The sequence below is a fragment of the Dendropsophus ebraccatus genome, chromosome 4 (genome assembly GCF_027789765.1).
Source record: "Dendropsophus ebraccatus isolate aDenEbr1 chromosome 4, aDenEbr1.pat, whole genome shotgun sequence".
Lineage (NCBI taxonomy): Eukaryota > Metazoa > Chordata > Amphibia > Anura > Hylidae > Dendropsophus > Dendropsophus ebraccatus.
Genome location: NC_091457.1, coordinates 166,154,517 through 166,169,906, shown reverse-complemented (window position 1 = coordinate 166,169,906; position 15,390 = coordinate 166,154,517). Strand labels below are relative to the sequence as shown.

Genomic DNA, 15,390 nt, shown 5'->3' with positions numbered 1-15,390 from the left:
CCTCACTGTGATCCCCAATCTGTCTCCGGTAGTGGGGATCTGTCCTCTGTTGTCCCACATCCCCCCCCAATCTGTCCTCTGTTGTCCCCCATCCCCCCCCCCCCAATCTGTCCTCTGTGGTCCCCCATCCCCCCCCAATCTGTCCTCTGTTGTCCCCCATCTCCCCCCCCCCCCAATCTGTCCTCTGTTGTCCCCCATCCCCCCCCCCCCAATCTGTCCTCTGTTGTCCCCCATCCCACCCCCCCCCAATCTGTCATCTGTGGTCCCTGTCGCTGGGGTTTTTGATGTGGATTCAGACCCCGGCCTCTTCTGATCTTCGCCCCAGGACGGCAGATGTGAGCTGTGAGATTTTCTGCCCGGCCGGGCGTCACGTTTTGCAGACGGCTCTGGGTCATTCTGTTCTCTGATATTTTTTTCAGTTTTGCATTTTTCTTATCACTATAAAACATAGATGCTTTTGCAGCAGTAGTTGTCGTTTTAAACCTGATATGTGAACAGATCATAAAACGGATTTTCTTCTTATTGTTCACAGATTAGAGAAAATGGTGCGGATTTGGACAAATGTATTAGTCGTTATCCAGCAAAAATCTTTTTCTTTCAAATCAATTGGTGTCAGAAAGTTATACAGATTTGTAATTCACTTCTATTAAAAAAATTTCAAGTCTTCCAGTACTTATCAGCTGCTGCATAATGAATAGAGCGCAGGCTGCATTGCTGAGTGACTGCGCCCTGGTCTGTAAAGTGGTGAGTGTCCTGGTAGTCAGACCCCCAGCGAGCAGCATGTTGTCCCTTATCCTATGTGTTATGCTTTGTTTACACGGAGCGATAATTCGCCCAATCGATCGCTTAACGATTTTAAAGCAACGATTTGGTATTTACAATGATCAGCGTTTAGCCGAATAAATCTATAGAACAATAGTTTGAAAATTTGTAAGAAAAATCGTTATTGCGATCGATTTTAAGATCGCTTAAGCACATCTTTTACAGAGGGTAAATCGGTGAAAGGCTGTTTACACGAAGCGATCTGCGAATTTTCAGCGAACGACGAACGACAATTTAAGAACATCCTGAAAGATCAAAATAAACGATTTCTCACTCGTCGTTTGATCGCTTGCTGTGTTTACACGATACGATTATCGCTCAAATGCGATCGCTTATGCGAAAATTCTAACGATAATCGTTCCGTGTAAACGCAGCATTAGTGTATAATAAGTCAGATGGGATACCCCTTTATTATTCAGTGAGGGGTGATGTGGACGCTCTGTGTGGTCTCGGCCTCCGCTCTGTATACCGGACCCCATTACGTCGGTCTTTTCTCAATCTCTGTCCCTCCATCACAATTAGACAGCTGGTTAATAATAATAATGTACGGCGGCGGCTTCTGCTGTCAAGTGCAGGATGTGCGGAGAGCTCGGCGATACGTCCTGACAGATTGAGGCTACAGCTTCTGAGGACGCAGAGATTGACTCTGGTAGGACGGGATTTCTTCAGCTACGTCGTCTGTGTTACCCACGTGGGACTTGGCAGCACGGATTTTATTCCAAGAAAGTGATGAACGTGTAACATTTTACCCCCCGGAGGGGGGGGGGGCGGGCTGGGCGGTCTCATCTGTCTCGGAGCGTCATAGAGGTTCCTTAATTATTATGTAGGATACGTATTATATAGTAAAGCTCAGAGTCATGGAGTGTAACACCAGGAGGCATGCCCATCAGGGTGAGGGGGGAAAAATCAAAAACTTGCTGCTTTTCCCAGTGTGTGAGATGTACAGTAGGTGGTAGTGTGTGTGTGTGTTTCGTACAGTAAGTAGTGTGTGTGTGACGTACAGTAAGTAGTGTGTGTTTCGTACAGTAAGTAGTGTGTGTGACGTACAGTAAGTAGTGTGTGTTTCGTACAGTAAGTAGTGTGTGTGTGTGTTTCGTACAGTAAGGTGTGTGTGTGTGACTTACAGTAAGTAGTGTGTGTGTGCGTGTCGTACAGTAAGTAGTGTGTGTGTGCGTGTCGTACAGTAGTGTGTGTGTGTGACGTACAGTAAGTAGTGTGTGTGTGTGACGTACAGTAAGTAGTGTGTGTGTGTGTGACGTACAGTAAGTAGTGTGTGTGTGTGACGTACAGTAAGTAGTGTGTGTGTGACGTACAGTAAGTAGTGTGTGTGTGACGTACAGTAAGTAGTGTGTGTGAGACGTACAGTAAGTAGTGTGTGTGTGACGTACAGTAAGTAGTGTGTGTGTGTGTGTGACGTACAGTAAGTAGTGTGTGTGTGTGTGACGTACAGTAAGTAGTGTGTGTGTGTGTGTGACGTACAGTAAGTAGTGTGTGTGACGTACAGTAAGTAGTGTGTTTCGTACAGTAAGTAGTGTGTGTGTGTGTGACGTACAGTAAGTAGTGTGTGTGACGTACAGTAAGTAGTGTGTGTGTGTCGTACAGTAAGTAGTGTGTGTGTGTGTGTGTGACGTACAGTAAGTAGTGTGTTTCGTACAGTAAGTAGTGTGTGTGTGTGTGTGTGACGTACAGTAAGTAGTGTGTGTGTGTGTGACGTACAGTAAGTAGTGTGTGTGTGACGTACAGTAAGTAGTGTGTGTGTGTGACGTACAGTAAGTAGTGTGTGTGTGTGACGTACAGTAAGTAGTGTGTGTGTGTGACGTACAGTAAGTAGTGTGTGTGTGTGTGACGTACAGTAAGTAGTGTGTGTGTGTGTGTGACGTACAGTAAGTAGTGTGTGTGACGTACAGTAAGTAGTGTGTGTGTGACGTACAGTAAGTAGTGTGTGTGTGTGTGTGACGTACAGTAAGTAGTGTGTGTGTGTGTGTGTGACGTACAGTAAGTAGTGTGTGTGTGTGTGTGACGTACAGTAAGTAGTGTGTGTGTGTGTGACGTACAGTAAGTAGTGTGTGTGTGTGTGTGTGACGTACAGTAAGTAGTGTGTGTGTGTGTGACGTACAGTAAGTAGTGTGTGTGTGTGTGACGTACAGTAAGTAGTGTGTGTGTGTGTGTGACGTACAGTAAGTAGTGTGTGTGTGTGTGTGACGTACAGTAAGTAGTGTGTGTGTGTGTGTGACGTACAGTAAGTAGTGTGTGTGTGTGTGTGACGTACAGTAAGTAGTGTGTGTGTGTGTGTGACGTACAGTAAGTAGTGTGTGTGTGTGTGTGTGTGTGTCGTACAGTAAGTAGTGTGTGTGTGTGTGACGTACAGTAAGTAGTGTGTGTGTGTGACGTACAGTAAGTAGTGTGTGTGTGTGTGTGACGTACAGTAAGTAGTGTGTGTGTGACGTACAGTAAGTAGTGTGTGTGTTTCGTACAGTAAGTAGTGTGTGTGTGACGTACAGTAAGTAGTGTGTGTGTGTGTGTGACGTACAGTAAGTAGTGTGTGTGTGACGTACAGTAAGTAGTGTGTGTGTGACGTACAGTAAGTAGTGTGTGTGTGACGTACAGTAAGTAGTGTGTGTGTGACGTACAGTAAGTAGTGTGTGTGTGTGACGTACAGTAAGTAGTGTGTGTGTGTGACGTACAGTAAGTAGTGTGTGTGACGTACAGTAAGTAGTGTGTGTGACGTACAGTAAGTAGTGTGTGTGACGTACAGTAAGTAGTGTGTGTGACGTACAGTAAGTAGTGTGTGTGACGTACAGTAAGTAGTGTGTGTGACGTACAGTAAGTAGTGTGTGTGACGTACAGTAAGTAGTGTGTGTGTGTCGTACAGTAAGTAGTGTGTGTGACGTACAGTAAGTAGTGTGTGTGTGTGTGACGTACAGTAAGTAGTGTGTGTGTGTTGTACAGTAGTGTGTGTGACGTACAGTAGTGTGTGTGTGTGTGTGACGTACAGTAAGTAGTGTGTGTGTGACGTACAGTAAGTAGTGTGTGTGTGACGTACAGTAAGTAGTGTGTGTGTGTGTGTGACGTACAGTAAGTAGTGTGTGTGTGACGTACAGTAAGTAGTGTGTGTGTGTGTGTGACGTAGTGTGTGTGTGTGTGTGACGTACAGTAAGTAGTGTGTGTGTGTGTGACGTACAGTAAGTAGTGTGTGTGTGTGTGTGTGACGTACAGTAAGTAGTGTGTGTGTGTGTGACGTACAGTAAGTAGTGTGTGTGTGTGTGTGTGACGTACAGTAAGTAGTGTGTGTGTGTGTGTGTGTGACGTACAGTAAGTAGTGTGTGTGTGTGTGTGTGTGTGTGACGTACAGTAAGTAGTGTGTGTGTGTGTGTGTGTGACGTACAGTAAGTAGTGTGTGTGTGTGTGTGTGTGACGTACAGTAAGTAGTGTGTGTGTGTGTGTGTGTGACGTACAGTAAGTAGTGTGTGTGTGTGTGTGTGTGTGACGTACAGTAAGTAGTGTGTGTGTGTGTGTGTGTGTGACGTACAGTAAGTAGTGTGTGTGTGTGTGTGTGTGACGTACAGTAAGTTGTGTGTGTGTGTGTGTGTGTGACGTACAGTAAGTTGTGTGTGTGTGTGTGTGTGTGACGGACAGTAAGTAGTGTGTGTGTGTGTGTGACGTACAGTAAGTAGTGTGTGTGTGTGTGTGTGTGACGTACAGTAAGTAGTGTGTGTGTGTGTGTGTGTGACGTACAGTAAGTAGTGTGTGTGTGTGTGTGTGTGACGTACAGTAAGTAGTGTGTGTGTGTGTGTGTGTGACGTACAGTAAGTAGTGTGTGTGTGTGTGTGTGTGTGACGTACAGTAAGTAGTGTGTGTGTGTGTGTGTGTGTGACGTACAGTAAGTAGTGTGTGTGTGTGTGTGTGTGACGTACAGTAAGTAGTGTGTGTGTGTGTGTGTGTGACGTACAGTAAGTAGTGTGTGTGTGTGTGTGTGTGACGTACAGTAAGTAGTGTGTGTGTGTGACGTACAGTAAGTAGTGTGTGTGTGTGTGTGTGTGACGTACAGTAAGTAGTGTGTGTGTGTGTGTGTGTGACGTACAGTAAGTAGTGTGTGTGTGTGTGTGTGTGACGTACAGTAAGTAGTGTGTGTGTGTGTGTGTGTGACGTACAGTAAGTAGTGTGTGTGTGTGTGTGTGTGACGTACAGTAAGTAGTGTGTGTGTGTGTGTGTGTGACGTACAGTAAGTAGTGTGTGTGTGTGTGTGTGTGACGTACAGTAAGTAGTGTGTGTGTGTGTGTGTGTGACGTACAGTAAGTAGTGTGTGTGTGTGTGTGTGTGACGTACAGTAAGTAGTGTGTGTGTGTGTGTGTGTGACGTACAGTAAGTAGTGTGTGTGTGTGTGTGTGACGTACAGTAAGTAGTGTGTGTGTGTGTGTGTGACGTACAGTAAGTAGTGTGTGTGTGTGTGTGACGTACAGTAAGTAGTGTGTGTGTGTGTGTGACGTACAGTAAGTAGTGTGTGTGTGACGTACAGTAAGTAGTGTGTGTGTGACGTACAGTAAGTAGTGTGTGTGTGTCGTACAGTAAGTAGTGTGTGTGTGTCGTACAGTAAGTAGTGTGTGTGTGTGTGTGTGTGTGTGTCGTACAGTATGTGATGGCCACTGCTGCCATAACATTAATATATGAGCAATAAGAAGGCCTGGCTCTGGTCCATACGTCAGATCAGCCCCCTTGATTGTCCTGTATATGGCGTTCATAGCTGGGTGGTCAGTGGGGTATATACTAGAGTATATATGTATATGGTGTCTTCCATGTTCTGACAGCTTCTTCTTACCATTGTGTTCCAGGTTGAGTGCCGCACTGAATTATAACAGGGTGAGGTGAGATATTCACATTGACCCTTTATTAGCTTTCCACCATTCATCCCTCCCCCCTTCCCCCGCTTTATAAGCAATGAATGGGCTCAGGATCCTGGTGCACCGGCTGTATAAGCAATAAGTGGGCCCAGGATCCTGGTGCATTAGCTGTATAAGCAATGAATGGGCGCAGGATCCTAGTGCACTGACTGTATAAGCAATGAAAGGGAGCAGGATCCTGGTGCACCGGCTGTATAAGCAATGAGTGGGCCCAGGATCCTAGTGCACTGGCTGTATAAGCAATGAGTGGGCCCAGGATCCTGGTGCACTGGCTGTATAAGCAATGAGTGGGCCCAGGATCCTGGTGCATTGGCTGTATAAGCAATGAATGGGGGCGCAGGATCCTGGTGCACCGGCTGTATAAGCAATGAGTGGGCGCAGGATCCTGGTGCACCGGCTGTATAAGCAATGAATGGGCTCGAGGTCTCGGTGCTGTCCCTTCCTTATGGGTTCTCACCTCTTCGCTCTGATCACTGCTTCTCTGCTGTCTAGAGAGCGTCAGCAAGCTGGTGGGGGCCTGGGCTCAAATCACATATATTCTGCATAATTCTTATTGATTATAATACCTGAAGAAGCGTACCCTGCTGTATGTGTCTGCTGAGCTGTACCCTGCTGTATGTGTCTGCTGAGCTGTACCCTGCTGTATGTGTCTGCTGAGCTGTACCCTGCTGTATGTGTCTGCTGAGCTGTACCCTGCTGTATGTGTCTGCTGAGCTGTACCCTGCTGTATGTGTCTGCTGAGCTGTACCCTGCTGTATGTGTCTGCTGAGCTGTACCCTGCTGTATGTTTCTGCTGAGCTGTACCTTGCTGTATGTTTCTGCTGAGCTGTACCCTGCTTTATGTGTCTGCTGAGCTGTACCCTGCTGTATGTGTCTGCTGAGCTGTACCCTGCTGTATGTGTCTGCTGAGCTGTACCCTGCTGGATGTGTCTGCTGAGCTGTACCCTGCTGGATGTGTCTGCTGAGCTGTACCCTGCTGGATGTGTCTGCTGAGCTGTACCCTGCTGGATGTGTCTGCTGAGCTGTACCCCGCTGTATGTGTCTGCTGAGCTGTACCCCGCAGTATGTGTCTGCTGAGCTGTACCCTGCTGTATGTGTCTGCTGAGCTGTACCCCGCCGTATGTGTCTGCTGAGCTGTACCCCGCCGGATGTATGTTAATGCTTTACCTGGAAAAGTCATTTTCTCAAAAAAAAAAAAAAAAAAATTCTTTACTTTGTTTTGGAGTCTTGTGAGCTGATCTGTCAGCAGAAGCGTCCGGCTGTCTATACATCCGGTGGACTCCATAACAATGCCGGTACCAGACCGGTCACATGACGGAGTGACGGCCACCAATGGCGTTTATGGGATCCCGCTGACTGGGTTCTGTCTGTCGGGTTTCATCGCTGTCAGTCATTATGCAGCATGGATCTGAGCTCTGCAGTTCCCATCATGCTTCCTGGCTGTCCGCTGTCCTGACGCCTGTGTGGTAATGATAGTGTGACCCATATAGACTGGACGGAGCGGTGGACACGCAGACAGGTGTCGGTGTTATACTCTTGGGGGAGGTTTCACGCTTGGGATCTTTCTGTCCCCGATATCATCTGTCAGAGGAGTGGGGAGACCCCCATACATGCGGTCAGGCCGGTGTTACTCCTTCCATCTCTTGTGGTCCTGGTAAATGTTCTGCTTTATAAGAACCGCACAGAACGGCCCTGTGTCTCCGGTGCTGATCTCATATCCAGCGCTGATCTCCGGACATTATCATAATTGATGTTTTCAGATCTGCAGCAAAATAATAATTTACTGATCCTGTATACAAAAGAACTGGCACAGTGGGTGTATACAGCTTGTCAGTGTGTGTGTGGGGGGGGGGGAGGGGGGGGGAGGGGGTGTATATGGCCTGTCAGAGTTGTCTGTGTGTGTGTGTATACGGCCTGTCAGAGAGGGGTGTGTGTGTATGCGGCCTGTCAGCGGGGTGTGTGTGTATACGGCCTCTAGGTGTGTGTGTATGCGGCCTGTCAGATGGGGTGTGTGTGTATACGGCCTGTCAGAGGGGTGTGTGTGTATACGGCCTGTCAGAGGGGTGTGTGTGTATACGGCCTGTCAGAGGGGTGTGTGTGTATACGGCCTGTCAGAGGGGTGTGTGTGTATACGGCCTGTCAGAGGGGTGTGTGTGTATACGGCCTGTCAGAGGAGTGTGTGTGTATACGGCCTGTCAGAGGGGTGTGTGTGTATACGGCCTGTCAGAGGAGTGTGTGTGTATACGGCCTGTCAGAGGGGTGTGTGTGTATACGGCCTGTCAGAGGGGTGTGTGTGTATACGGCCTGTCAGAGGAGTGTGTGTGTATACGGCCTGTCAGAGGGGTGTGTGTGTATACGGCCTCTAGGTGTGTGTATATGTCCTGTATCTGTCAGTAAGAACGTCGGCTCATATAATTCTCTCCTCTTATTTATCGTCATCCATAGATCCTTCTAACCTAAATGATTTAAGTCTAGTTTTCATCATGTATGTGCACAGTCCCCATTTACCTGTTTGGGCCTGGTGAAGATGGCTGAACACCGCTCCCTTCAGATCGGGGCACTCTGCTTCTTAAAAGGGCCCTCTGCTCATCCCATTGAAGTGTATAGGACAGATCTGCTCTGTGTGAATCCTGCGGGTGTATGAGCGCAGCCCCGACCTTTCTGCATGATGCAGCCGTCGCTCTGTGCTATCAACATGTCTCGCTGCAGTTTATTAGCTCCTCGCTGATACTGAGTATATACCGTATACCACAAGCACAATGTATATACCCTCCAGGTAACTGTGCTTCTCCGGGGTGATGGCTCCTGCACGTCCGGATGTCTGCCTAATTCCTGGAGCTTCAGTCGTGTGTGGACACCTTCTGTCTGTCCAGGCCTGATGGGAGTTGTAGTCTCGCAGCACAAAATCATGGCTGATCGGAGCAGGAATATTCATTACAACATTACACAGAACGTGGTGCCCATCCTGCTGTATTCTATGCCCCGCTCCCCCAAGGTAGTGACGCCTCCTGCTTTGGTTTATTGCAGGGATGGGAATCTTCGGCCCTCCAGTTGTTGCAAAACTACAATTCTCATCATGCCTGGAGAGCTAAAGCTTTGGCTGTCCAGACATGATGGGAATTGTAGTTTTACAACAGCTGGAGGGCCGAAGGTTCCTCATTCCTGGTGGTGGTGGTGGTGGTAGCGCCCCTCTGATCCTCTAATGGTACAGGCGTCAGCCCCTCCACTCTAGAAGGAGGCTGAGAGGAGAGGCAGGTGACTGACTGTCCTCTCTGGGAAACCTTTATGATGTAACAGTCTGTACATCATCCGAGCAGTCATCAGATCCCTTTAAAGGGGTAGTTTACAAAAGATTTTTGTTTTTTTTTAAATCAATTGGGCTCAAAGTGACAGAGACTTGTAATTTACTTCTAATAAAAAAAAAATCTCCAGTTTGCCTGTACTTATCACCTGCTATATGTGCTGCAGGAAGTGATGTATCCTCCCAGTCTGACCCAGTGTTCTTCTGCCACCTCTGTCCATGTCAGGAACTGTCCAGAGCAGCAGCAAATCCCCATAGAAAACCTCTCCTGCTCTGAACAATTCCTGACATGGACAGAGGTGGCAGCAGAGAGCACTGGGTTCAACTGGAGAGAATACACCACTTCCTGCAGGACATTCAGCAGCTGATAAGTACTGGAAGACTGGAGATTTTTTTTAATAAAAGTAAATTAAAATCTATATAACTTTCTGACACCAGTTGATTTGAAAGAAAATATTTTTTGCTGAATGACCCCTTTAAAAGTCTTTACTGTGAGGTACTTAGCAGCCTTATATCACAGGTATATGCCGTGACTTCTGCTGCCTAATCCCTGGTGGGGAAGGGACCCAGCTTTCCATGGTGGGGCCCTAATCCCTGGTGGGGAAGGGGCCCAGCTCTCCATGGTGGGGCCCTAATCCCTGGTGGGGAAGGGGCCCAGCTCTCCATGGTGGGGCCCTAATCCCTGGTGGGGAAGGGGCCCAGCTCTCCATGGATTCCTTTGTAGTTGTGGTTTGTTTCCTGTAATGCAGGGGGTTGTCTGGGCCCCCAAAACTACAATTCCCATCATGCCTGAGCAGCCTTTGGTTCGAACCCTGTATGGCTGACGCTCTTGGCGGTGGGTGTCGTTCGGGCAGCATACTTTATTGGGTTAATTTTCCCTGTGAATAATTTAGTTGTTGCTCAGTAATATATGAGGCGTAAACCAGATCAGGAACTAAAACTGAAATACATCTGTGAGAATGATGACTTCTTCTTCCTTCCGCTGTTTCAGGTGGCGACAGACAAGGTTGCAGAAAAGCTGAGTTCTACTCTCTCATGGGTGAAGAACACGGTGTCGCACACTGTCAGTCAAATGGCAAGTCAGGTGGCGAGTCCATCCACGTCACTGCACACCACCTCCTCCACCCTGTCCACGCCGGCACTCTCCCCGTCCTCTCCCGTACAGCTCAGCCCAGACGAAGTGGAGTTGTTGGCCAAGCTAGAAGAACAGAACCGGTGAGTAGAGTTTTGTCTTTTTGGGGGGGGGGGGGGGGGGGGGGGAAAGGAATCATCGGCTGATTGTTCTCTCTATTCCACCGAGCGATAATTCCTGTGGAATAGGGCCCTAAGACGGTGTCCTTCACAAAGCAACGACCTACATAGGAATGACGCTGACTGTCACTTAAAGGGTAACTCTCACCCTGCTGTGGTGGCGGGATACACGGTCAAACTTACCAGCAAGTCCATAACCCAACGATATAGGGAGCGATATACAGAACAGCTGGACGTCCCATAGACTTACATTGCAATTAACTTGCAATGCAAGTCTATGGGACATCAGGCAATTCCTGTCTGTATTTTTTTATGGGCATTCTCTCTACCATTTTAATACTGAGTGACTTTAAAAAAAAAAAGAAAAAAAAACACTTTAATTGCCTGCAGTGAAATTGAAAGTGAATTCCCTGTTATCACCTGTAGGCCGAGCAGTAGTGACTGGACATTGTACTGCCTGAACCTAGATAAGCAGCTTTTACAATGAAGAGAATCTGTCTCACCTGTATCCAGAGGGAGGGGGCAGGGTTGTCTGTGTCACTGGTGATAATTAGCTCCAGATGCTTAGATATGTCTAACAGGTGCAGTGTACAGCAATGTGTATACAGGTGTAATATATACAGTGTATATATAAGCAGGATGTGTCCTGGTGAGGACCTGTGTGATGGGAAGTATACATCCAGGAGGAGCCTCTGAACCTGGGATAATCCTGGGATGACAGAATGAGTCCGTCGCACTGGCGGCTCACTATTACTCATGGATTATTCATTTCTCTCCCGTGTTTTGGCATCAAATAGATCTTTGATTTGTTCCCTTTCTGCCTCCGATCTGATTACCGTTCTGTTGTCTCTTGTTGGTTTGTTTATGGTTGAATCTCGGATTGTGTGACCTGTAGACATGCATATATATATATATTGGTACCTTGGTTTAAGAGTAACTTGGTTTAAGAGCGTTTTGGTTTAAGAGCTTACAGTTTTTCAAAATTGTGACTTGGTTTAACCCATAGCTGCACCAGGACGTTATTGAACGTCCTCGTGCCGCTATGGGAGTTCAGAGGGGGGTCGCGCGGCGACCACCCTCTGAACTGCCGCGATCCCGGGTGCCGCGAGTAGCCCGGGCTCGCGGCTATTAGCGGGCACGGTCCGATCGCCGTGCCCGCTAATTAAGTACTTAGAAGCAGCTGTCAAAGTTGACAGCTGCTTCTAAATACATGCTGTTATACATGCCTGGTGGTCTAGTGGGGGGATCGCCCCCCTGCGGCGCGATTGCGGGGGGGGCAATCCCCGCATCCATCCCGGGCCGGGGTCTGCTCCGTAATGGCGCTGATCCCGGCTCGGCATTCTATTGCTTTTGGCTGCAGCAGCCAAAAGTAATAGAACACCGATCTCATGGATTCATGCAGTATAACTATACTGCATGGATCTCTATGAGAGATCAGAGTGCATATACTAGAAGTCCCCCAGGGGGAATAACCCTAACCCCAGGGGGAATAACCCTAACCCCAGGGGGGCTTCTAGTATATGTGTAAAGTAAAAGAAAAATGTATTTTTAATAACACAAAATCCCCTCCCCTAATAAAAGTCTGAATCACCCCCCTTTCCCCATTTTATAAATAAAAATAAATAAATAAATTAATAAACAAACATGTTTGCTATCGCCGCGTGCGTAATCGCCTGAACTATTAATTAATCACATTCCTGATCTCACACGGTAAACGGCGTCAGCGCAAAAAAATCCCAAAGTGCAAAATTGCGCATTTTTGGTCGCATCAAATCCAGAATAATTGTAATGAAAAGCGATCAAAAAGTCGTATATGCGCAATCAAGGTACCGATAGAAAGATCATATCATGGCGCAAAAAATGACACCTCACACAGACCCATAGACCAAAGGATAAAAGCGCTATAACCCTGGGAATGGAGCGATTTTAAGGAACATATATTTTCTTTAAAAGGTTTTAATTTTTTACAAGCCATCAAATCAAATAAAAGTTATACATGTTACATATCGTTGTAATCGTAACAACTTAAGGAACATATATAACGAGTCAGTTTTACCCCAGGGCGAACATAGTAAAAACAACCACCCCCCAAATAAAAAAAAAACATTTTTTTTTTCAATTTCACCACACATATAATTTTTTTCTGGTTTCCCGGCACATTTTAGGCAAAAATTACATCTGCCTTAGCAAAGTACAATTAGTTGCGCAAAAAATAAGGGCTCATTTGGGTCTCTAGGTGGAAAAATGCAGGCGCTATGGCCTTATATACACGAGGAGGGAAAAACGAAAACGCAAAAATAAAAACTGGCTGTGTCCCCTAAGGGTTAAGAGCATTGCTTTGGTGTAAGAGCTCCCTGTACTAGGTGGGAGGGGAAGTGGGGGAGGGACCTGGTCTGTATAGCGGGGTCTACAGCCCTGTACTCTGACCCTGGAAGTCTCCCTTACCTTCCAACCTTCCAAATCACAGCAGATCCACTTCAGGCTGGGGCTTACATCAGGGGACAGGACTGTGGAGGTAATCTCTCCATAGCTGTAACCCCTCTCTCCCCGGACAGAGAGCGCTGCATGTATGTGCCCCCATCTGTCCTGCTCATTCCATCATGCTCCCTGCAGTCTCTGTCCGCCCTTGAGTTTCCCATCCTCTCCATTACTGTACAGTAACTTATAATATCACAGATTCTGCTGTTTCTGAATGTTTGTCTCATCTGTTTTACATGTTGTTCAGAATAATAAATCATTATTTTGGGGGTGTGGAACCAATTGTCTGCATTTCTATGATTTCTTATGGGAAAATTTGCTTTGGTGTAAGAGTGGATTTGGATTACAAGTGCCGTCCCGGAACGAATTATACTCCTAATCCAAGGCTGATGGGAATTGTAGTTTTGAACTAATTGGACGGGCATACATACACACAGACACAAACATATGCATGTATTGCAGCATGCTTACTAGTTAGAGGTCAGAGGTCAGCTTTCCTGCCGTCAGTAACATGAGGCAATGTCGTTGTCTCTCGTCCCATGTTTAGAGGGACAAAGTTCGCTTTTCTGGCTGTGTACTCGCTGGTGTCCCGGAGGTCAGCCATGTCTCGCCTTGTCCGGGCCCCTCAGTCTGTTTGAGGTAAATCTCTATAGTCGGGGCAGTGCGTGTAGCTGGACGGCGACTGACAGCATCCCAGGGATGTCCATGCTCAACCTTCTCAGGTACAGTCACTGCCTCTCGGGTGACATTGCTGTATAGTGGCCGATGGGTTTTACTTTAATTTTTTTCACTTTATGATTTTGCATTTTCTACAAGTGGGGTCTGGCGGGGAGAATTTGGGGGGGGGGGGCGGCGGTAGGTCTGGCGAGGAGAAGTGTGTGTGTGGGGGTCTACTTATTGAAATTATATTCGCACTTGGCTTAGCTGAGCGTGCATGTGTCTTGTAAGGGCAGCGCAATAGCTAGTAATTAAGCAAGCACAACTATATAGGGTCTACGAGCGTTCAGGTGACCACATGGCATCATCTATTGGAGGGGGGGTATACTCGCTTTATGTCTGTCATGGGGTTTAGTTGAATAGTTTTGTTGCCATCTGATCCATCCATGAACTCTGTGGTCACAGATGTACAAATGGCGTCCAAAGCATCTGCTGGTGGCGACTTCTCGGTCCATGAACGCACAGCGTCTGTGTATGCACCATCTCTCCTGTGTATATGTATATACTGTATACTCAGCAGACATGACATGCACAGATTGCAATAGATATTAAAAAACAGCGTCACCCACCATCCAACCTGCACAATTGGAGATTGGGGACCATTGCATTAGACCCAGTGGAAGGCTGTCATGAATGATGGGAGTGGTAGTTGCAGATAAGGAACGACTGGAATAGTAAAGGGCAATAAGAGACGGTGACGTCGTATAGTTAGGTGTATACTGAGCTCAGGGATGGCTTTGTAGTATAACCATGCATCGGGTATATATAATATACAGGTAGGATTTCTATCAGGACCGTACACAGAGTGTGTGTGTATACTACATTGTGCTGGCGCTGGATTCGTTCTTGCAAACATCAATGTTCAAGGACGCAGCAATAACAAACAGCGACTGTGTCCTGTGACCGCTCTGTAGTCATGAACCTCCATGTAACACTCAGAATTAGGAAGATAGACGCCCCCCCCCCCCGCCCCCCATGTAACACTCAGAATTAGGAGGGTAGATGCTCCCCCCCTCCATGTAACACTCAGAATTAGGAGGATAGATGCCCCCCCCCATGTAACACTCAGAATTAGGAGGGTAGATGCTCCCCCCCTCCATGTAAGACTCAGAATTAGGAGGTTAGATGCTCCCCCCCCCCTCCATGTAACACACAGAATTAGGAGGATAGATGCCCCCCCCCCCCTTCCATGTAACACTCAGAATTAGGAGGATAGATGCTCCCCCCCCCCCCTTCCATGTAACACTCAGAATTAGGAGGATAGATGGCCCCCCCCCCCATGTAACACTCAGAATTAGGAAGATAGACGCCCCCCCCCCCGCCCTCCATGTAACACTCAGAATTAGGAGGATAGATGCCCCCCCCCCATGTAACACTCAGAATTAGGAGGGTAGATGCTCCCCCCCCTCCATGTAAGACTCAGAATTAGGAGGATAGACGCCCCCCCCCCGCCCCCCATGTAACACTCAGAATTAGGAGGATAGACGCCCCCCCCAGCCCCCCCCGCTCTCCATGTAACACTCAGAATTAGGAGGTTAGATGCTCCCCCCCCCCCCCCCCCCTCCATGTAACACACAGAATTAGGAGGATAGATGCTCCCCCCCCCTCCATGTAAGACTCAGAATTAGGAAGATAGATGCCCCCCCACCCCATCCATGTAAGACTCAGAATTAGGAGGATAGATGCCCCCCCATCCATGTAACACAGAATTAGGAGGATAGACCCCCCCCCCTCTCAATGTAACACTCAGAATTAGGAGGATAGGCAACGTTTCCTCCATGTTTTTGTCTTTGACTAATGATGCTTTTGTTCTTTGCTCCGGGGATAATACAATAAGATGGTGTATTAGGAGAACGCTTCATGTGCTTAGTAAGGAAGGATTGTCTATTGTAGGAATCCTTAAAGGAGCAGTGGGGTCCTGCT

The 15,390-nt window shown here is 47.5% G+C and overlaps 1 protein-coding gene across 1 annotated transcript in view; it reads left to right on the top strand.

The window, feature by feature from the left end:
* The window catches only part of LOC138789101 (ecotropic viral integration site 5 protein homolog), a 108,320-nt gene that overhangs the window by 16,357 nt on the left and 76,573 nt on the right, over nt 1–15,390 (top strand). The window contains exon 2 of the mRNA XM_069967684.1: nt 10,013–10,236. Within this exon, the coding sequence (XP_069823785.1) occupies nt 10,094–10,236 (143 nt within the window). The 5' untranslated portion in view covers nt 10,013–10,093. The remainder of the gene's footprint in view (nt 1–10,012; nt 10,237–15,390) is intronic.